The following is a 22,382-nucleotide window of genomic DNA, read 5'->3' as shown; positions in this document are numbered from 1 at the left end:
GTTTAGATTTGCTGAACGCCAGCGGATACTCGCTGCTGCCATCTAGAGGTGAGACGCTGTCCCGAACAACTGCTTGTACCCATTTTTTTTAAAGCAGCGACGCCCAAACTTTTTCTTATGAAGGGCCAAAAACCCAACATGATTGCACAAGTTGATCTTCACAGCAAGAAGTTCGCTGGTTCGAGCCGGGTCAGTTGGCATTTCTGTGTGGAGTTCTCCCCATGTTCAGATGGGTTTCCTCTGGGTGCTTTGGTTTCCCCCACAAGCCCAAAAACTTGTTCTATAGGTGGATTTGGGGAACCTAAATTGTCTGTAGTGTAAGTATGTGAATGAGAGTGTACGGGTGTTTCCTAGTGATGGGTTGCAGCTGGAAGTGCATTCAATGCGTAAAACATTGCCAGTTCATTCTGCTGTGGCGATCTCTGATTAATAAAGGGACTAAGCCGAAAAGAAAACAAATGAATGAATGAATATATATTTTTTACATTGTATAATGAACTTATTACAGTAAAACAATCTTATTTATAACAGAATGGAGTTACACTAGTTTTTGCCTTAATTTGCTCGCTGATGTGCTCTGCAATAAAACAAACAAAAAAGGTTACATCAAATTACATATGACTCTCTGTTAAAGGCATTCTCCCCAACTCTCTCCAAATCAAAGGTTACAATCAGCTAACTTTGGCCCATGTGGGCCCTACTTTGGGTATCTGTTTTAAAGAATATAACAGGAATGTAACATTTCACAGTCAAAATGCTGGTTGGTGATGGTGACGGTTATTTGAAACAAAATTTTGATGTTTTTTTTTTTTCTCAGTTAGCATTAAAAAATATATTTTAGCTAAATATGTGGTCCTTGGTTTCCCAGAGATGGAAGGGCATCCGCTGCGTAAAAACTTGCTGGATAAGTTGGCAGTTCATTCCGCTGTGGCGACCCCGGATTAATAAAGGGACTAAGCCGACAAGAAAATGAACGAATGAATGAATGTGGTCCTTGGTGATTCCAAGGTAATGGAATTGGTAATTGGCCAATATATATATATATATATATATATATATATATATATATATATATATATATATATATATATATATATATATATTCAATATTACTTGCAGTGAAGATTTATTTCAATAATGTTTATGGTTGTATATATATATATATATATATATATATATATATATATATATATATATATATATATATATATATATATATATATATATATATATATATATATATATAAAAGCATTAAGCTACATTTTTATTCTAGTCATAATTGTATATTTGTAAGCTTTTTTTTTTTTGAGTATGCCAGAATATCACAAAATGTTGAAAGATAAATGTTTGTCACATTTTTTTCTGTAATTAGACGTTTTACATTTTTTAACACATAATAATATAAATAAAATAAATATATTTATGAATATAATTTTAATATTTTGACCTTTAATGTATTTTATGTAGCTATGCATACGTTTGTTTCTTGAATTTGTTCTTTGGTAAAAAAAAATTATAGTAATATAGGGGCTTTAAAAGCTTCTCAAAATGCATAACAACAAAGCTAAAGATACACACAAACTATGAATAAAACAAAAGAGATAGAAACATAAAAAGAGAGAAAACCAAGTCAAGATAATAAAAGACAAATTAATATAGCTCAAATTATACACAACAACTATAATCACTAACAGTTTTTAAATTATCACTTAAAACATACTTGTGATATGTTTTAAATGATAGTTTAAAAACTGTGAGTGATTCTGCAGGCTTGACCAACTGAAACAGTTAAGCAGAACTATCCACACTTATGATTGAGGGCTTTGATTTTCGCATCTAATGCTGTAAACCAATAAACATCACTTCAGTCTTGTAACTGTTTAAACATTTACTGACGTATATATATATATTTATTGCATAAAAATCTGAGTATCAGCATGAAAGTGAAAATTAAGCTGGCCAAGAGGGAAAAGAAAAATACTAAAAAGTAGAGGGTCCAATACTGAACCCTGAAGAACACCACAGTGAAATCATCACCAAAACAAACTGTTTGCGAACAGAAAGTAGGACTTTAAACATTTCAATGCAGAACCTGCAACTTCAAAAATAGACTTTAAAGGGCACCTAGGTTACCCCTCATTTTCCAGATTTAATAGAAGTCTTTTGTGACCCCAGAATGTGTCTGTAAATTTCCAGCTCAAAACAGCCTTAGACAACAGACAGACATGAAAGAAACAGGTCTCACGTAGCGTTTGTGAGAAATACTAAAGTAAGAACTTTACCAATGAGTATTTGATGCATTTGTTGGAACGATTGCAACAAATGGAAGATGCAACGATGAGTCACACACAATGTCCTTACAAAGTTCACGCACACACACAGACAGTGCGCACATTTAGCTTTGCACTCTTTTTGCACACAAATTTGACAGGATTCAGGGTAATCTCCACTGCTGTATGGATATCTGTAATGTTTATGTACAAAATAAACCTGATTTAACGTCCACAAACCATGACTGAAGCTTCTTAAGTTATAATTGTTCTGACACGCGGCTGTGGTAATGAAGTAAAGCTGAAGTAAATCGCTGTAATTCATTACAAACATGCATTGTTTCAAAACATTTTAAACTTTTTGATTTTAAATCAATTCAGGGGGCGGGGGGACTGCACTCCCACATCAAGTTGTGGTCGGTCTGAAAACTGCTCCAATTGGTCCATTTTTATGTTGTTAAATTGAAAAAAAGGACTGGGTGTGTTTATATCACTCCAATATGATGGTCAATACACTAAATCTACACATATGTCTGTCCAAACAGCTTAAAAAGTAGACTTTTCACCAGGTGCCCTTTAAGTCAGCGGTTAAAATGCAGTATCAAAATATTGAGAGGGATCGGTAACTAAAATTAACTAATTTTAACTAACTGACCTTAACTAATGCTTTTTTAGTGCTGTGGACTTTTTACGGAATCTAGATTAAATTGGTTCAAAAAGATGAGAAGAAAAAAGATGAGAAAGCAAAGAAACCACTGTTTGTCCAAGAATTTTTTCAAGAAATCATTCTGGAAATGATTCTGGTTATAGCCGTCTATGTTGTTAGTCTTTGGTATAGGGGTGACAGCAGCAATTTGAAGTTCTGTTGGTACAACACCAGTGCACAGGGAGACATTTATGATACTCAAAACAACAGCACAAATTTAATCAAAACATGATATGAAAAGACAAGATGGTAGAAACATAAATAGCAAAACTGGAGAGTGAGACACCAGAAAATACAGAAATGTTCCATAGTAAATTGGTCATGTAAATGCGTATCAGTTTGTTGCTAGAAAACTCTTAAATAAAAAAAAAACACACACAAAAAAAAGTTGAGCTGAAGCAAGAACGTGTGGTTTTTAAGTAGCCTAATTAAAAAGTTTCCCTAATTGTTTTATTATTTGTTAAAAAAAACAAACAAAAAAAATGAATTATTAAAATTTAATACAATTTTTCAAGTCTTGTATGGAATAAAATCACAGTCATAATTATTTATTCTAAGAAAAAAGAAAACAAAAAAAAACTCACAAAATGTCACTATTGAGGTGACGCAGTGGCATAGTAGGTAGTTCTGTCACCTCACAGCAAGAAGGTCGCTGGGTTGCTGGTTCGAGCCTCTGTGTTTCTGTGTGGAGTTGTGATGTTCTCCCTTGAACTCTAGCCTGGACTCTGACTTTGATATTTGCCGCCTGCCTCTGACCCATGCCTGAACATTCATACTGTGATTACCTGCCGTTGATACTTCAACGTAACATGATTGTGTTTGATGCGAGTTCGCACACGCATTACATCTGTGTGCTTGTGTTTATTAAACTGTGTTTAATAAATTACTGCAAATGGATCCCTCTGTGTCAGCCCCTTCGTTACAGGCGCAGTGTTCAGCGCTGTAGCAAGAAGGTTGCTGGTTTGAGCCCCGGCAGGGTCAGTTGGCATTTATGTGTGGAGTTTGCATGTTCCCCATGTTAGTGTGGGTCTCCTCCGGGTGCTCCGGTTTCTCCCGCAGTCCAAAGACATGCGCTCTAGGTGAATTGAATAAGCTAAATAGGCCGTATATGTGGGTTTAAATGCAAGAGTGTATGGGTGTTTCCCACTGCTGGGTTGCAGTTGAAATGGCATCCGCTTAGTAAAACATATACTGGATAAGCTAGCGGTTCATTCCGCTGTACCTACCTCTGATTAATAAAGGGACTAAGCCAAAAAGAAAATGAATTAATGAATATAAAACCCCAACCCAGACAATATATCACTTTAAACTATTAAAAATGTTAATAAAAGTCCCCTTTTCGAAATTTTCAAGGATAAAAGTTGTTGGATGAAAGATCAAAGTGCCATAATACAATTTAAAAGCATAAATAAACAGGGGGAAATAACAATAATAATCACAAATTACAGAAAACTGCTAATCTAATTTACAGATTTTATTTACACTGTTTATGCAAGCTTTTGTACTACAATAATATCAGATTCGTCGGAAAATAACATTAAAAACATTTGTTGTAAATAATACTGGAAAATAATTATAATCTTTGGCGAAAAATAAACACAACCTCTCCAGTGATTTGAAATAATCAATGGAAATTTAGTAGGCTAGAATAGCAGATATCTGGAGTTTATCATCCTGACAGGTTAAATATATGTTACAGACTCTTTTCATGTTTAAGCCCCGCTGAGAAATCCAGTAGGTGTGTTTAAGTACATGATAGGTGCTTTCGAGCTGGTCTAAGCTGGTCATTAGCTGTTGTAAGTTGGTTGTTAACAGCTACCATGTTCCAAATCCCATTTAGACTACATTAAACCCCTGCAATCGTGTCATTTATTGCTGTGATAAATGATTTATCAGTTTTCACCAGCTTATAATCAGCCTGAATCAGCTAATGACAATAGTTACTATATTCCTGACAGCTTTTACAGATAGACTCTTCCAACAGGGAAGGGCTTTCCATGAATTTAATGGGTGTGTAAAAGGCTGTTATCATGGCTCATGACTGGTCATCTTCATTGCTCTGCTGTCATATTATAATTCAGGGCTTCGCAGATCTCTGCTGCAGAATTATTTGAGAACCCAGCTGGGCAGTTGTGTTCTTTTGGAAACTATGCTTTCTTTCCTGGAGTTTTTGGGAAGCTTGAGCATCTTCTGTGCTGTATTAGCCCAGGCGTCTGGAATGGAAAGAATCTTCTATATTGCGATTCGAGAGGAAGAGTGGGATTATGCACCAAGTGGACAGAATCTGATCAATGGGAAGCGTATTGAAGAGGATGAGTAAGAGATTTATTTATTTATACAAATAAATACATTTTTAGATTTTTGTATATTTACATAGCTATATTTATAATTAATTCTATTTTTATTCATGTATTATATTATTTATTATGTTTTAATGAATCTACATAATTACACAATGCACACAATTTAACAAATATTTTATTTTATGGTTTTATTTTAAAAGTCAACAATTTTAATTCCTATGTATATTATTTAGACACCATTCTTGATACTTTCTTACAGGTGGGGTCAAGACATAGTATTAAGTTGTGTACATAAGGATAGCAAAATAATGAAAACTTTGACATTGAATTCATAAGTTCTTCATACTGTAAACTAAAATCCAACAAGAGTTAAAGAAAACTGCAGCAGCAAGTCTGGGAAATTGCTGAAGTTCAGGTTTGCATGAAACTGGAGACTACAGGCTGTCATTGAGAATAAGGGTGGGCAACAAATGTATACTATTGACACTGTAAATATTATCATACTAGGACTTGTCTGAATTATTTTTGATGGATGGTAACCTTTCAATCAAAGTTATCTAATAATATCAAGATAAATTTATTCTGAAAGAGTCTGCACTCTTGCGTTCTTGTCATAAATTACTATAATTTTCTAAACTTTAGCAAAATAACTGTGATAATGTGAGAAATGTAGAGAGTATCAGAACTTACACATAAATATTTTATATATATATTCCTTCGGCTTATTCTTTTATTTATCAGGGGCCGCCAACTATTTCGGCATATTTTTTTACACAGAGGATGCCCTTTTAGCCGCAACCCAGCACTGGAAAATACAGAAAATATATTCATATTAAACAATTATTTTTTTATGCATAATTGCCAGCCATTGGAGAGGGGTCTGGCTGCAGACCTGGTGCAGTGCAATCTGGGCTGCATCCAATGCTTTTTAATAGGCTCACCTAACCCCACCCCTAACCCTACCCGTCACAGTGACGTCACTAGCTCCATTTGAGTGCATTGCGTCTGACATTGTATCGCTGAGTGATGCAGTCTCAGCTTGCATCATAAAGGCTGCATTCAGATACTATTGAGCTATTGTGATATGCAGCTCATTGCCTTAGAATTATAAGGTTCTAGCTAACATTTTTGTCAAAAATTGAGTTATTCTTATCACATATAAGTGATTTTTTATAAGTTGTTTATATTTTAAGACTTTATTTAAAAAACAAAAAAGGTTTTATCTACAAAAATCAAGTTAATTAAAATCAAATAAAGTTTTAGCTTAGCTTTATAAGGTTCTTTCTGTTAGTCAATCAGCATTTCAAATGCACGCACGAGTGCCTTGTTACATTGTAATTACTATGCTGTTACATTACTATTACATTGCAATTACATCCATTAGAATATTTATAAATGTTTTTTTTAATATATTTGAAATACTTTAATTGTGTATTTACATGTAAACAAACTATTATTTTGGATATATTTACTATATTGTTATAACATTGTAAATTCATTGTCGTAACAACGTAATAATAGTGTAATTAAAATTGTATAACAATGTTATAATAATGCAATTACAATGGTATAACAATTTCATAATAATGTAATTACAATGGTACAATAATGTCACCCCAATGGTATAACAATGTAGTCATTGCAATTTTATACCAATGTTGTTACATTATTATTACATTGTACATACATTGTACTGATATAACATCGCAATTACATTGTCATGACAATGTTACAACTTTGCAATTACTATATCGCTATAACATTGCAATTACTACATTATTATACCATTGTAATTAGATATTGTACCATTGTAATAGCATTGTAATTACTATATTATTATAACATTGTAACTACATTGTTATAGCAATGTAACAACATTGTAACTACTACTTGTTATACCATTGTTATAACATTGTAATGACATACTCATATCAATTTAATAACATCGTAACTACTGCATTGTTATCCCATTATAATTACATTGTTAAAACATTGTTATACCATTGTAATTACTGTATGTTATAACATACAGTACACAGTATATTAAAATTACATTGTATTGCTATTACAATGTTACAATAATTTAATTACAATTCTATAAAATGTAGTAATTGCAATGTTATAAAGATATAGTAATTAAAATATTATAACATTGTTATGAAAATGTAATTACTATATTATAACAATATACATTGACTGTGTGCATTAGCATTACTTTTTGTCTATTTGAGAGATCCCATCACAGTTGCGTTCCAGGTTCCAGCGCTTCAAAGAAGGAAACAGGTGCGCGCACACGCATCACATCAGCTGTTAGTGCGAGTGATCATCCTCTCATTCGGTATTCATCTGCTTTCTTCTGCTCGCGCCAATTTTTTTGTTAGTCGTGCTGTTTCTCCATTCTAAGATCACATTCACACGCATATTGGGTCCCTCTTATAGTCGAACCCTGCTTTTAAGCAAACCACAATTTAAAAATTATTTTTAACCAGCCAAAGTGGCTAGGGGGAGTGACTGTCTAACTCGCCAAAGCTGAAATCTACCCGCATTTGGCGGGTTGGCGGGTGTTAATGTAAAGCCCTGATTATAGTTACATCTAAGATATTTATAAATCTAAAAATTACTTTGTATATTGCATGTACAGTGTTTATTTAGTTATTTATAGTAGATATGTAATTACAAACTATTAGTTTGTTGTAAAATTGTGATGTAATTACTTTGTATTAACATTGTAGTTGTATTGCTATAACATTGTAATAACAGTATAATTACAATATTGTTATAACATTGTAATTACATTGTAACTACTACATTATACCATTGTAATTAATTTATTGTTAAAAGATTGTAATAAAACTGTATTGTTATAACATTGCAATTGCTATATTATTATAACATTGTAATAACATTATAATGAAATTATATGATAGTATTGTATATGTTTTTGCATATTTTATGTACAGTACAGTATTGTCACAATGTAATTACAAGGTTCTATCTGACGTTTTTGTGAGTTATACACATTCTTGTGAGTTGTACATATTCTTATTAAATGACAACCTATTAATATTATGTTTTAAAATAAGTTGTTTACATTTAAGACTTTGTAAATAAAATCTTTTTTTTTGTTTTTTAAATAAAAAGTCAAACTCTAGCTTGGCACTATATGGTTATTTCTAAGAGCCAATGAGCATTTCGAATGCACACATGAGGGCCTTGTTACATTGTAATTATATCCATTTACAAACATGTTTCTTTGTATATTTCAAGTACTGTATTTGTGTATATTTATATGTAAATTTATATAGTACAAGTAATTACAAGCTATTATTTTGGTGTATAATTTTGATGTAATTACTATGTGTTAACATTGTAGTTGCATTGTTATAAAATTAAAACATTGTAATAACAATACTGTTATACCATTGTAATTAAATTGTTATAACTGTTATTACATCTATGATACCATTGTAAATGTTTTTGTACATTTTATGTTTTATGTGCAAAACAGTATTGTCACGTTAGAATTATAAGGTTCTATCTGACGTTTTTGTGAGTTATTTACATATTCTTTTTAAATGATAACTTATTAAAATTATGGGATTTTTTTAATAAGTTGTTTACATTTTAAGACTTTTTATTAAAAAAACAAAAAAGGTTTTATATACAAAGTCAAACTCTAGCTTGGCACTATAAGGTTCTTTCTGTGAGCCAATCAGCATTTCGAATGCACGCATGAGGGCCTTGTTACATTGTAATCATATCCAAAGAAATATTTATAAACATGTTTCTTTGTATATTTCAAGTACTGTATTTGTGCATTTATATGGAAAAATACACAGTACATATGTAATTACAAACTATTATTTTGGATGTAATTGCTAAATTGTTATAACGTAATCACATTGTTATAAAAATGTAACAATATTGCCATTTCTATATCGGTAAAAGATTTTACTTACATTGTTATAACATTGTAATGACATAGAAATTACTATACTGTTTTTACATTGTAACTACATTGTTATAGCAATGTAATAACATAGTAATTACTACTTTTTTATAGCATAGTATTACATTGCTATAACATTGTAATTACATCTATGATAGTATTGTATGTTTTTGTATATTTTATGTATAGTACAGTATTGTCACTTAAGAATTATAAGGTTCTATCTGTCATTTTTGTGAGTTATTTACATATTTTTAATGAATGACAACATATTTACATTATGTGATTTTTTATAAGTTGTTTGCATTTTAAGAGTTTTTATTTAAAAAAACAAACAAAAAAGGTTTTATCTACAAAGTCAAACTCTAGCTTGGCTCTATAAGGTTCTTTCTGTGAGCCAATTAGCATTTCAAATGCACAGACGAGGGCCAATCAGGATCAGCTATCTTTGTCATTTCGCCACTTTGCTCCATTGACAGTGGGAAAGACCAGAAAAAAAACACAAAATCAGAGTCAACCAATGAAACATTTTTTAGTGTTTATTAAACTCCCTTGCTTCTTTGATATAAAGCCTTGAAGGGCAAATACTATTTCATGGAGCATATAATATAACATTAACAATGGTATTCAATAATTACAATGGTATTCAATTATTCATATAATGCATATAATTCATATTAATTACATAAAATTAACAGCTGCACTGGACAAAATATTTAGCAGAGCCTTGTATGCTTAATTTGAACAAGAAAAAATATTCACGCTAAAACATTAATTAAATATTATAGAAAAAAAAAAAGATTTCATATTACATATTACAAATAAAGAGTGTAACACATAACATAATACATTTTTATTAAATGTTAGCTACTCATTTTTTTATATATAATATTAAGCTATAATTCAATGTCTATTTATGTTCCTCCAAATATTTGCCTAAATTGAATGCATTCAATATATTGAGTGTATTTATCAAATGCACTCAATTATGGAAGAAAATTACCCGTTTAAGCTAATAATTCTTCAGAAAACTCTACTTACTTTCTTTTTCCTCAGGCAGGCATCAGTATTTCTGCAACGTGGGGCTCGGCGGATTGGCAGTGTGTATAAAAAGGCAATTTACAGGCAGTACACAGATTCTTCTTACTCTCAGGAGGTCCCCAAACCCCCCTGGCTGGGTTACCTGGGGCCCATCATGAGGGCTGAGGAGCAGGATGTTATCATAGTGCACATGAAGAACTTTGGCTCCAGACGTTACTCCATGCATCCACATGGCGTCTTCTATGCCAAAGACTCAGAAGGTAAAGCCTCTTTCTGTCTCAATCACTCCTTCATGCTGATCATTTCCATTTCTACCTTGGGATAGAATATAATAGAAAGATGATTGTGATGGCGTGTTTTCTTAATTTTGAGTTGTTCCTGGCAATTTTATCACAATACTGTGTGTATATTTTTCTATTGCTTTAGTTCTCACAACCTTGAGTTCATTTATCGTAATTTGCTGTTTGCTTTTTTCAGTTTTGACTTTTTAAAATCAGATTTGGAGCTTTATTTCTCAAGATGGGTGTTTAGGTGATCTCACACTTTTGACTTTGACCTGTCTCAGTAGCAAGATATAAACAGATATGTTTTTTCTGAATATTTAAAATTAACAGTTCATGATTATGTGTATTAGAATTCTGATGCCCTTTTTGCCACAACTGCAATTATATTTATCACAATTGCGCACTTCTCAAGCAACTATCTTGCTGTGAGGCGAATGTGCTAATTTGACTATTGTACCTTTCGAAATTCTGACCTCACATTTCTAACTTTGTTCTCTGAACTGTGACCTGTTTGTCATTTAATTACATGATTAATTAAATGATTAATCTCACAGGATTTATTTAATCTTACGTGATTAATTTTACAATATCACAATTTAGATTTTTTTGGAACTGCAACTTTTTTCACAATTGCATCTTAATTTACATATTGCCATTTAGTTTTTTTTATTACGTTACAAAGATCATATTGGCTAAATCTTATTTTCATATCAATAAATAAGACGAAATGTGCCATTTTGAGCTTGTTTAAAATTAATCAGACCCTGTTCCCAATCACACATAAAAGGTCTCACTACAACCAAATAATGACAATGACCAAAAGAATACTGCAGGAGTGGTCGAGCAATGGTTCAGGGATAACAGCATTAACATTTCGCACTCTGGAGGGGCCTACTCATAGCCTTGACCTGAACCCAATTAGGAATTTGTAGCGAGAGAAGATCTGATTAAGTTTTGAAGTATTATAATCTTCAGCATACTGTATATACATGTATGATTATTTATTGCCATTTTTTAGCTTTAGAATTTTTTTTTTTCGCAATTGTTTGTTGCATCTCAGCATTCTGAGTCTATACTTAATTTTTTTTTCCACAGTAAGTTATATCTTCCAATTCTAAATCTATCATAAGATGTCTCACAATTCAGACTTTTTCACATTTTTAATTTAGATTTTTTTTCTTTGAATTCTAAGACATAAACTGACAATTATTCCTTTTTTCTTGCAATTCTGAATTTAAATCGTGGAATTCAGACAGAATTCTAACATTCAAAATTCTGACATAATGAATTGTCACAATTATGAGATGAAAAATAAAGACATGATATTTTATTTTGAATAATGTAGTCACAATAATTCTGTCACAATTCAATGTTTTATTTTGCGGAGTTTTTTTTCTCCTGTAATGTAATGTTGTCTCTACCAGGTGCGTTGTATCCAGACGGAACCTCAGACAGTCTGAAGCAAGATGACGGTGTTCCTCCAGGGGGAAACTACACCTACACCTGGATTGTGAAAGCAGAATCTGCCCCTCAGAAGGATGACCCAAACTGCCTGACATGGGCCTACCATTCACACGTCAGTGCTTCACAGGACATCTCCTCTGGCCTTATTGGAGCTCTTCTCACCTGCAAGAAAGGTAAATTTCAGCAGACATTCTGACTGCTACCAGACGTATACAGTATGTTAGATAAAGGTCAATTACACTATAAAATAATAAATATATTTTTAAGTTGTAAATAAATCTATGATTATTGGAGTGAATTGCACATCAAAATACATTTTAATCTTTCTATCCAATTTTATGCTTAATTCAATGTGCTACTGAAATTGTATATGTGTAATAATACTACAGTTAGAAAATAAATATTTCATCTTTATGTTTCTGCCTAAATGGGCTATGTATGTTTTTAAATAATTGTTAAATTGTTGTTGATATTTTTTTAAACTGTACAATAGATTACATTTAAACATATATTATGTTAGCATTGCAATCCAGTTATGGAAATTAAATAGCCTTGAAATTGCAGTTTGTTTTCTAATTGAATAGTTCATTTTTAATAGCGCAATAAACTACAACTGATGAATATTAACATTATTGTACTCTGTCCTCTTTAATGTTTCCCTAATTGCAATGTTTTAGAAATAAGAAACATATTTCTCAAAGAATATCATATATTAAGACATTCCAGAAAAGGATTTGTATTATTTGGCGTAATTATTTTGGCATAGTTTAAGTCAAAATAACTTTACAACTATAATTGTAATTAATTTGTCTAATTTCATTTAACTTCAAACTTCTATTTATCTAGTAATTTATTTATTTATTTACATTTCAATACTGTAATAATATTAAAAACACTTATTACAACAAATAACTAATAATAGCAGCGTTTTTATGGTTATTCAATTTAAATAATAGTATTTAAAATATTTCCTTAAATTAATTTGCCTTGTTGCCTGCACTGTAAAACCCCAAAACGAAACCATTTCTCAAACCATTTGAGAAAACCGATTGCAACAAACCATTTAAGTTCAAAAACTAATCCTAATGAGTACTGTGAACTTAATCTATTTGAGTAAATGAAGCAATTTGAGCACAGTAAAACCCAATAAATGAAGAGAACTCAAACCAACTGACTACTCTAAAACGTAATAAGTTAAGGCAACTCAAACCGTTTGAGGAAACCGATTGCTAAAAACCATTTGAGTTAAAAAACTAATCTATACGATTACTGTGGACTTAAGTTGTCTAAGTTGAAGTATTGAGGTATTTAATTAACTCATTACTGTGTTCAAAAATCTTTTCAAATGAGCAGAATTAACATTCAGTAAATTTTGAGTATTTACACTGACTTCATTTGGTAAAGTTGACTGTTGGGTTTTTTGTGGTAAACGTCTTTATGAGGTAAAATTCTATTGAATGTGACATCATCTGAAACTCAATCAGGAACCCTGTGTGAGACGTCCACTTCCGATCAGCACCACGCTCATCGTGAGGATGTGGACCAGGATCTCATCCTCATGTTCAGTGTGGTGGATGAGAACATCAGCTGGTATCTAAAAGAGAACATCCAGAGCTTCTGCTCCGACCCAGATGGTGTGGATCCTGCAAGTGAAGACTTCCAAGAATCCAATTTGATGCACGGTACGTATATCAAAACTCAATCTATAAAATTAAAATGTTTTTAAAAAATAAAAATAAATAAAATAAAAGAGCAGTTCTTTGTTCATTTAAAAAGTTCATTGAAAAATTCATAAACCAAGATAGCAGTTTAAGTCATTAAGTAAATGTTCTTCATTTTTCAGCCATTAATGGATATGTGTATGGAAACCTACCGGGGATTGAGTTTTGTCAAAACCGCACAGTTGCTCTGCATCTCTTTGGCATGGGCAATGAGATCGACATTCACTCTGTTTATTTCCACGGGCACACACTTCTGGACCGCGGGCACCGTGTGGATGTCATGAGTCTGTTTTCTGCCACTTTTGCCACTGCAGACATGATTCCTGCCACAATAGGGACGTGGCTGTTAAACTGCCAGGTCAATGATCATCTGCAAGGTAAAATTTAAGGAAGCATGTTTTTGGATGATACAACAATATCATAAGTTCCTTCCTGTAATTAGCATGCCGGCTGGCTTTTGTACAGCAGCAGACTAAGGGTTTTAATTGAAACTAAATATAAATATTAATAAAGACTCTATATTATAAATTTTGAAAAGTGAATGAATAATTACTGTATAAAAGTACAATATACTGTGCATATATACTATAAATTTATAATAATAATAACAATAATAATAAGAACAAGTAAACAATTAAGTGAAATATTGCAATATAAATTGTATTGAAAGATACATGAATACATAAAATATGATTTTAAATGATGTTTGTATTTTGTAAATGATGAAGATTGAATTAAAGTAAATTGTTTTAAAAAGTAAATAATTAATGTTTAAGAATATGATATAATAAAGTAAAAAAAAAAAAAATCTTAAAATAACCAATCTAAATACTGTCCAAATAAATGTTATTTTGATAATGTAATATATTTAAGGACACCCAAATACAATAGTATACTGATAGTAGACAATACTAATAGTAGACAATAATGTCTTTGTAATATACAACATGCGGTTTCCATGAAGTTTACTATATTAATGTGTTTAATACTGCATATTTTAATTTTACAGTGCGCATTTACTTTTTTATTTTGATCCGATGTTTACTATTCATTTTAATCTGTTTTTATTTGTCTGTAGTATTCTATTATTTCATTTAAATAACTGTTTTTAAAAAATCATTGCAGATACCTTTTGCTTATTGTCTTCAATAGCTGGTATGCAGGCACTGTTCAATGTGTCGTCCTGCAGTGATGAGACGAGCTCCACGGCTCCTCTCAGTGGGAAGATCAGGAAGTATTTCATTGCTGCTGAGAAGGTTCAGTGGGATTACGGACCATCAGGGATGAACCAAGTGACCAAGGAGTCTCTAATCGATCCTGGAAGGTAGTATATTTGATTATAATTCACATTCGCATTATATGCACTACAAATGTATGAAAGTGTACGTTTATTTCTATTCTTTATTCATCCATAGCTTTTCAGAGGTTTTCTTTGGGACCAATAATAGCCGAATTGGTGGAAAGTACTGGAAGGTTATATACAGAGAATATACAGATAAGACTTTCACCTTAAAGAGAAAGCAAACCAGTGCTCAGACTCATCTAGGCATTCTGGGTAAGTGGAACATTGCAATAACAATAATATTATCAGCATTTGCAAGAAAGTGTTTTATAAGTCTGGTTTGCACTACCATCATGGTTCCTGTAGGTCCAGTACTGAGGGCAGAGGTTGGAGATACACTTCAGGTGATGTTCATGAATAAAGCTGACAGAAACTACAGTATCCAGCCTCATGGACTCCAGTACGACAAACCCTTCGAGGGAGTATTTTATCAAGATGGTGAGATTTATTTTACACCATCAGGCTAAAGATCAGGGTATGCTTACTTTTCTTTTTTTACCCTTATGTTAAAAGAAAAATATTAATAAAGAAGCCAAACATTTTGACTAATATATATATATATATATATATTATAGAATTAATATATATAAAGTCAGAATTCTGAGCTATAAAGTCCAAATTTTGAGAAATAAAGTCAGAACTCTGAGTGATAATATCAGAATTTAGAGTTGTAATGTCGCAATTCCAAGTTAAAAAGTCAGAATTCCGAGTTTTAAAGTCGCAATTCAGAGTAATAAAGTCAGAATTCTGAGTTATAACATCGCAATTCAGAGTAGTGTAGTCTGAAATTTGAGTTATAAAGTTAGAATTCCGAGTAATAAAGTCACAATTCCGAAATATATAGTCAGAATTGCGAGTTTTAAAGTCAATTTTAAGACAATGTCCGATTTCAGATTTAAAATGTCAGAATTTAAAATTATGGTCATATTTCAGAGTAATAAATCAGAATTCAGAGTTATAAAGTCAGAATTCTGAGTTGAAAAATCAGAATTACAAGTTATAGTCGCAATTCCGAGTAATAAAGTCAGATATCTGAGTTTAAAAGTAAGAATTCAGAGTTATGGTCACAATTTAGAGCAATAAAGTCAGAATTCAGAGTAATAAAGTCAGAATTCAGAGATATGCCCAGATAGCAAAATACACCCGGGCCAGTTCCGGCTAGATTGTCGCCTGCCGGAGACTTACCCCTCGGCCCAACTCCGGCTGCCGGACTCGGGCCGGATGCCTGTGGACTCACTGCCCGATTCCGGCCCGAATCAAGCGGGCCAGATGCGGCGGCCGTAAGCGAGCCGACGCTGCGCATCCGTGCCGGAATCGGCGTGAGGGTAATGTGCGCTGCGGCCCGGAGCTGGCGCGACTCCGTATTTATACACCTTATAAAACCTTTTGGTATTACATTGGTACTTGATATATGGTATTACAACCATTTGAATTTATATAACAGCAAACATAGGCTATAATGTAAACACAAAGTGTAAGCACTGCGTTTAACCTTTGAATAAAGTGCAAACTGCATACATATTCTGTAACGAAAATAATCAGACAAATGACAAAATAAATAAATGTTAAACGTTTATTGATTGCAAGAAAAAAAAAAATAGTACTAAAATTTTATAAATAATTTTGTAGTGCACAAGAATATCAATATAAAAACAACAATAAAGACACACAGAAAGATTTAAACAAAATATCTAAAAATTACACGTTGTTGATGTTTTTAAAACAACCCTGTTTTCCCAATAGACTTGAATTAAAAATTTGTACAAACAGCTAAATTTTATATAAACCTAAATATAGAAACCAATTTAAGATATAGCAAGAAACATCTTAAAAATACCAATGACAATCCGTAAAATATTAAAGTCAAACTTGTAAAAAGTACTGCAGAATTCTGAAGAAACATCTTGAAACATTTTTTAATAAAACATTTTTTAATAAAACATTAAAATAATAATAAACATATACATATATATATATATATATATATATATATATATATATATATATATATATATATATATATATATATATATATATATAAAATTGCAGAAGTATAGTCAAACTTAATTTTTAAATAAACTTGAACAAAATCAATTGCAAAAACAGCAAGACATGAGTGAGATGATTTTACATTTCATATATATACACGTCTTGTGCAATTTTATATTTATAATTTTATTTGTATTACGTTTATTAAAAATGTATCAAGATGTTTCTTCAGAATTTGGTGCACACACATACATGCATGCATACCATACATATATACACACACACATACACACACAGATATACAGATGTTACTACTTCAATGTGTTCCTTGTACCGCCATTCATGCCGCGGCGACGGCGGTGCTTGATGCGCCAGCAGCATTTGACCGCTGGGTGGCACTTTAACCACAGATATTCAGCTTTGCCTTTTCACAATGCTAAACAGACTGTTCTGTAGGCGTAGCTTACTGTATGTGATGTGATGTGTTCAATTAAAATATAATTTTAATTTAGTTTTTCTGGTAATAGACATGCTCTTACACTATACTATGCTGTAGAAAAGATACATGGTGAGAAGTCAAAAAGCTAATATAAGAATTAAGTTATTAGCCTTCAGTGCCCGATTAAATTGCGTTGGGGTGAAAATAATGTTTTGATTTCTTTGACTATCATGGCAATGTTATAATCTCAAATCTTAAACGTGCGCATATGAAAAACAGCAAAATAATATAGATTATCCTGCCGATAGAGCACATCACCTCACAGTTGTGAACTTGCGATCACCTCAACTTACATTTAATTTTTTTTTTACCTGGTTTATTGTAAACTTATTAAGTGCAAAGAGGATTCGTTTTGGAAAATAGAATTGAAGAAATGAAAGACAACTAAAATGAAAGCACAAACATTCAGTACAAATAATTAGTCTTAAATAAATAAATAAATAAATAAATAAAGCAGTCTTTTAGTCTAAATATAGAGAGATGTAGTGTTTGCTATTTTGATAGAACTAAGACTAGACATGTTCATTTATATTTTTAATTTACGTTTTTATTTACATTTTCGTTGTTGATTATATTTACGATCTCATTTTATGTTTCAATTATAGTACATAATAATAAACGAATAATGAAAATAAATGAATAATGAAAATATTACATAAATTAAGTCTGGCAGGTTTATTTTTAATAATTTAGTTTCAGTTCCGTTTTTTTGTTTCAAAACGTCAATGTTCTGCTTTAAAGTATAACTGTTGTTTTGTTTTGTTTTTTTACTTAATGGCTCAGTATGTTTTGTATTTTATTTTCATATTCAGTCACCTTGCATATGTGTGTGAAATATAATGCCGCATAACCGCGGAAAAAGAAGAAAAGGCTGTCAGTTAAAGCTAATTAATCAAAATAAGCTATATTAAAATACAGCATTTATGTTAATACAGGCAGAGTGTGAACAAACGGCTAAGATATGTGCTTGCCTTGTCCCGCAAGTTTATTTTTAATAATTTAGTTTCAGTACTATTAATTTTTTTCTCAAAACGTCAATAGCACCTTCAATAATCTAAACATTAAAGATGGACCGCAAGATGTATTGAGTGGCTATATGTGAAGAACAATGGCAAAGCTAAGTGTGATTATTGTAATAAACTAATAAGTTATAAAGCAGAGTCCCGACCAACAGGACTGACTAAGCATATGCGGTTGGCTCATTCTTCACGAATATAGAATTAAAATTATGGCGCGTTAGGTTCATTGTGCATCCTGCAGGTGCAACCAACAAGGGTTGTGCATTTGAGTTTAACTTTTTGAGCGTTATAAGCAGCTCGTTGTTAGTTTTTATTTAAATATATCGAGCCGAAACTAAGCAGCGCATTCTCTCCGCCTCCTCGTTTATAACCAGCGGGACACGCCACTGAAGCAGTGGAGGACACTCCGTCGTTCATAATCTTTGCTGATGTGTCGGAGTCGAAAGAATATATCAAAGAGGAATGTTATTTTGACAGTCCCGATATGTTCAATCTTTTTTTCCCTGTCATTTCTCTTCAGCAAATTATATTTTTAAAGCTGCTTGATTCTTTTAAAACCGAAAGCAGAGCCCGTCAATTGGTGTTTTTTCATAAGATACTCCTCTATCAAGGTTTTATTTTATGAGTATTCTTTAATGTGCTTTTTAATAGTTTTATTTTATTCAAAGCAGCACCTAAAAGCGAATTTATCCTCAAAACGTGGCATGAGAGCGATGCATGTCATGTGTCGCATATTGCCTTTTTTTTCTAATCTTTTTGCATAAAGGTTTTAATCAAAAGACAGGTAATTTAATTACTTTCGATGTGCTAAAATATTTGTTAAATAAATGTTATTTCAAAAAAAGCATATGCAATGTGCTCTGACAGGTAAAATCCGATTCTTTCTCTCTTTCAAGTTCAAAGCAAATTTGAATGCCAAAGGATTTTAGATATGCATATACAAGACTATGTAGTATATTAACATCAACAAATTAATAAAATAAGTAGCAAATGAGAAATAAATGACAGACAAGTTGAACAGACATTATCTCTAATTATCAGAATTGCAAGATTAAAACAGCTGAATATAGGCCTAAATAATCTAGAAAGCAACTACTGCGTGCTGATATTTCTTCTTCTTTTTTTCGGAATAACGAACAATTTCAACCGCGGGGAGATACCGACAGCTTGATTTGCAGTATTTTCTAACATGTTAGAAGCGGGCAGCGGACATCAGCTAGCCGTAAAGACGGCCCGCACAAAAAAAAAAACATGGCTGCCGGTGGAGAAGCGGCTGTGCCCTCAGCAGCTGATTGAGACGGAGCTGCATATCCCGAGTGCACTAAATACTCCGAGATCCGGGAGAAATTCTACCCGATAATCCAACACATACAAAACAACTTTGAGTCCCTGTCGAACAGAACCCATCTTACTGGGGGAGTGTGTGTGCTGCTGTGTGTTCACCCAACAATACCCGCTCCTGTCTCCAACACACAAATACTGGAACTCTTTATGTGGACTTACTTTTGATAATAGGCTACTATTATTACCTTTATCCTGTTTAATGTTATCAAAAATCTATTTTTATTTTTATTATTATATTTTTATTTTTTATTCTATTTTTATTTTTATTAATCATTTTTTTATTAGCCTATATGTTATTTTCATATTTGTTTGCACTACTGCCCTTTTTGCACTGTCTTGTTTGTGAGACGCGCACTGCTTTGGCAAAACGAATGTACAGTTACTTGTCATGCCAATAAAGCACCTCAAATGTGAAAATAGCCTAGGCAACAAATAACAAATAGTAGTGTAATAATAACAAAAAATGCCCTTTTCATTTTCATACAATAGGCCTATGTGTGGGTTTTGACAATATGTGTTTAATTAAGCTATAAAGATCAGATGAAATGCATAGTGAAATATGAAATAAATGTCTCTTTTGCTGAAAATTTAATTAATCTATATATTTATTATTTTAAAAATCAACTCATTTTTGCCCAGAGAAAGAGGCGCGCGGCACTAGCGGACATGGGGTGCTTTTCCAAAAAAAGACGTACAGTAACTTGCAGCTGAACTATGCACAGTTTGGGGAAAAAAAGGATATAGTGATGCATGTCCCCCAAAACCCCTAGTTTCTCTGTCGCAGATCCATCGTTTAAATCAGGTTAGTTATAAGTAAAACGCACATAATGATAAAGCACACCATCATCACGAGGGCAATTAAATAGACAACCTAAACATATTTTTAATTGTTTATTTATGTAATGTGAGTTTTTATAACTTTGTTCTTTAAATTATTTATAACTTAGGCTATTCTATCGAGATGACACCATAAAAGGCCTTCAATGCATTGATATAGGTAATAGGGATACAATGAAAAGCCGATTTTCACTATTGACCCTGTTTTTATTCATTGACGGCTTCCCAACGCCGCTTTTCTGTTGCGCGAAAAAAGCTGCTGCAAATAAGCAAATTTATGACAAAACAATTTTAATAGTTTCATAGTAGTAGCTGGTGTGCTTCATCTGCGTGATTCTGATTTGACATTCTTCCGCTAAACTTGCACTGTGTTGATGTGTAAATGGACTATGGGTTGATGTGTTAATGGGCTATGATCTTTGCTATTGAGTTCTCTTTGCAACTTTCAATTTCGAGGTGGGGGAAGTGGGAAGAGGCAATTCAAATGTACCATCTCTAAAAAAAAGGCCGCTTACGCGGCATTTGTGTTTATTATTACCTTATTTTTATTTTATTATTATTAATTTATTCATTCATTCTTCATTCATTTTCTTTTCGGTTTAGTCCCTTTATTAGTCTGTGATCGCCACAGCGGAATGAACCGTCAACTTATCCAGCATATGTTTTACGCAGTGGATGGCAGGAGGGCCAGCTGGGGCTTCGGGACGGAGTGAAAGGAATTTGCCCCGAGTCTGGGAAAGATGGCTTGCCGTAATTACACTATAGTTTTCCTATCGCACACATGCGCCAAACAAATAAATAAAAAGGAAAAGAAAACATCTAGACTTATAGGCTGAGGTCTTTTTGCTTAAAATCGCCCTTATGTTTCCGTTTTAAATGTAAGGCTGTTGCATAGAATAATACAATTTTAATTTATAAGTGATTTTGCTGCGTCCCCCTTGATGTTTCAATAACGCATAATAATCTACACACCATATTAAAGACACAGCAGACATAAAGGTTGTGTGTGAGAGACCGAGCAAAAGAGCGCTCTCTTCACAGCTCTGTGGATGCTGCTAGCGGCTTCTTTCTTTTTGTTATTTATTTTGCAGATAATACACCATATGAATACAACAGAAAGACATAACACTTTACAAATTACCTTTTGTAGACTCAAAACAAGTGTCATATCTTGATAAGCCTAAGCCACATTGAAATATAATTTAAAGAATTACATTATCGGATATAATAAAATCGCATTAAATAAATAAACCAATATAAAACAAGCAAAAGCAAGCTATAACAGTTTAGGTAGGCCTATACATAAATAAAACCGTTAAAGCCAAATCAAACTTTTATTTTACAAGATATTTTCTTTTAAAAGATTTTAGATATTTTCTAAAAACAATAAACACCAGAGAAGGTTAAGAATATTATTTATAAAGTATTTGGATATGATGATAATAATCAAATCGTGCAAACAGAGCATTTTTGGGAACACGTTTCAGGTCTCTCCAGTGCATTTGGGCTGAATGTTTGACTGTGTCTAAATGAGGATGTTATAAAATACATTTTCTACCGAGTTATTAACGGATGCACGATGCCAACACTCGGGGGACGTTCTGGGGGCTGGG

General features: G+C 32.3%; 1 protein-coding gene and 1 long non-coding RNA gene across 5 annotated transcripts in view; one reads left to right on the top strand and one right to left on the bottom strand.

Annotated features, from left to right (window-relative positions):
* The first annotated feature begins 4,363 nt into the window (after positions 1-4,363).
* The window catches only part of hephl1b (hephaestin-like 1b), a 39,632-nt gene continuing 21,613 nt past the window's right edge, over positions 4,364-22,382 (top strand). Inside the window, exons 1-8 of the mRNA XM_087270579.1 lie at positions 4,364-5,293; positions 10,286-10,530; positions 11,979-12,191; positions 13,503-13,700; positions 13,862-14,116; positions 14,892-15,063; positions 15,155-15,294; positions 15,388-15,519. Coding sequence (XP_087126705.1) covers positions 5,127-5,293; positions 10,286-10,530; positions 11,979-12,191; positions 13,503-13,700; positions 13,862-14,116; positions 14,892-15,063; positions 15,155-15,294; positions 15,388-15,519 — 1,522 coding nt within the window. The 5' untranslated portion in view covers positions 4,364-5,126. The remainder of the gene's footprint in view (positions 5,294-10,285; positions 10,531-11,978; positions 12,192-13,502; positions 13,701-13,861; positions 14,117-14,891; positions 15,064-15,154; positions 15,295-15,387; positions 15,520-22,382) is intronic.
* LOC141376371 (uncharacterized) overlaps positions 9,764-22,382 on the bottom strand; it is a 28,178-nt gene continuing 15,559 nt past the window's right edge. For 2 of the 4 annotated variants that reach the window (XR_015501148.1, XR_015501146.1), the window contains exons 2-6: positions 14,869-15,056; positions 13,892-14,109; positions 13,409-13,721; positions 11,976-12,180; positions 9,764-10,581 (exon numbers count right to left, since the gene is read on the bottom strand). This is a non-coding gene — a long non-coding RNA (uncharacterized LOC141376371). Of the gene's footprint in view, positions 10,586-11,975; positions 12,181-13,408; positions 13,722-13,891; positions 14,110-14,868; positions 15,057-22,382 lie in introns of all 4 variants that reach the window. The other 2 variants (XR_015501144.1, XR_015501145.1) reach the window with 2 other exon arrangements.

This window comes from Danio rerio, chromosome 10, assembly GCF_052040795.2.
Source record: "Danio rerio strain M-AB ecotype USA chromosome 10, GRCz13ab, whole genome shotgun sequence".
Lineage (NCBI taxonomy): Eukaryota > Metazoa > Chordata > Actinopteri > Cypriniformes > Danionidae > Danio > Danio rerio.
This window is presented reverse-complemented; position numbering and strand designations above follow the sequence as displayed.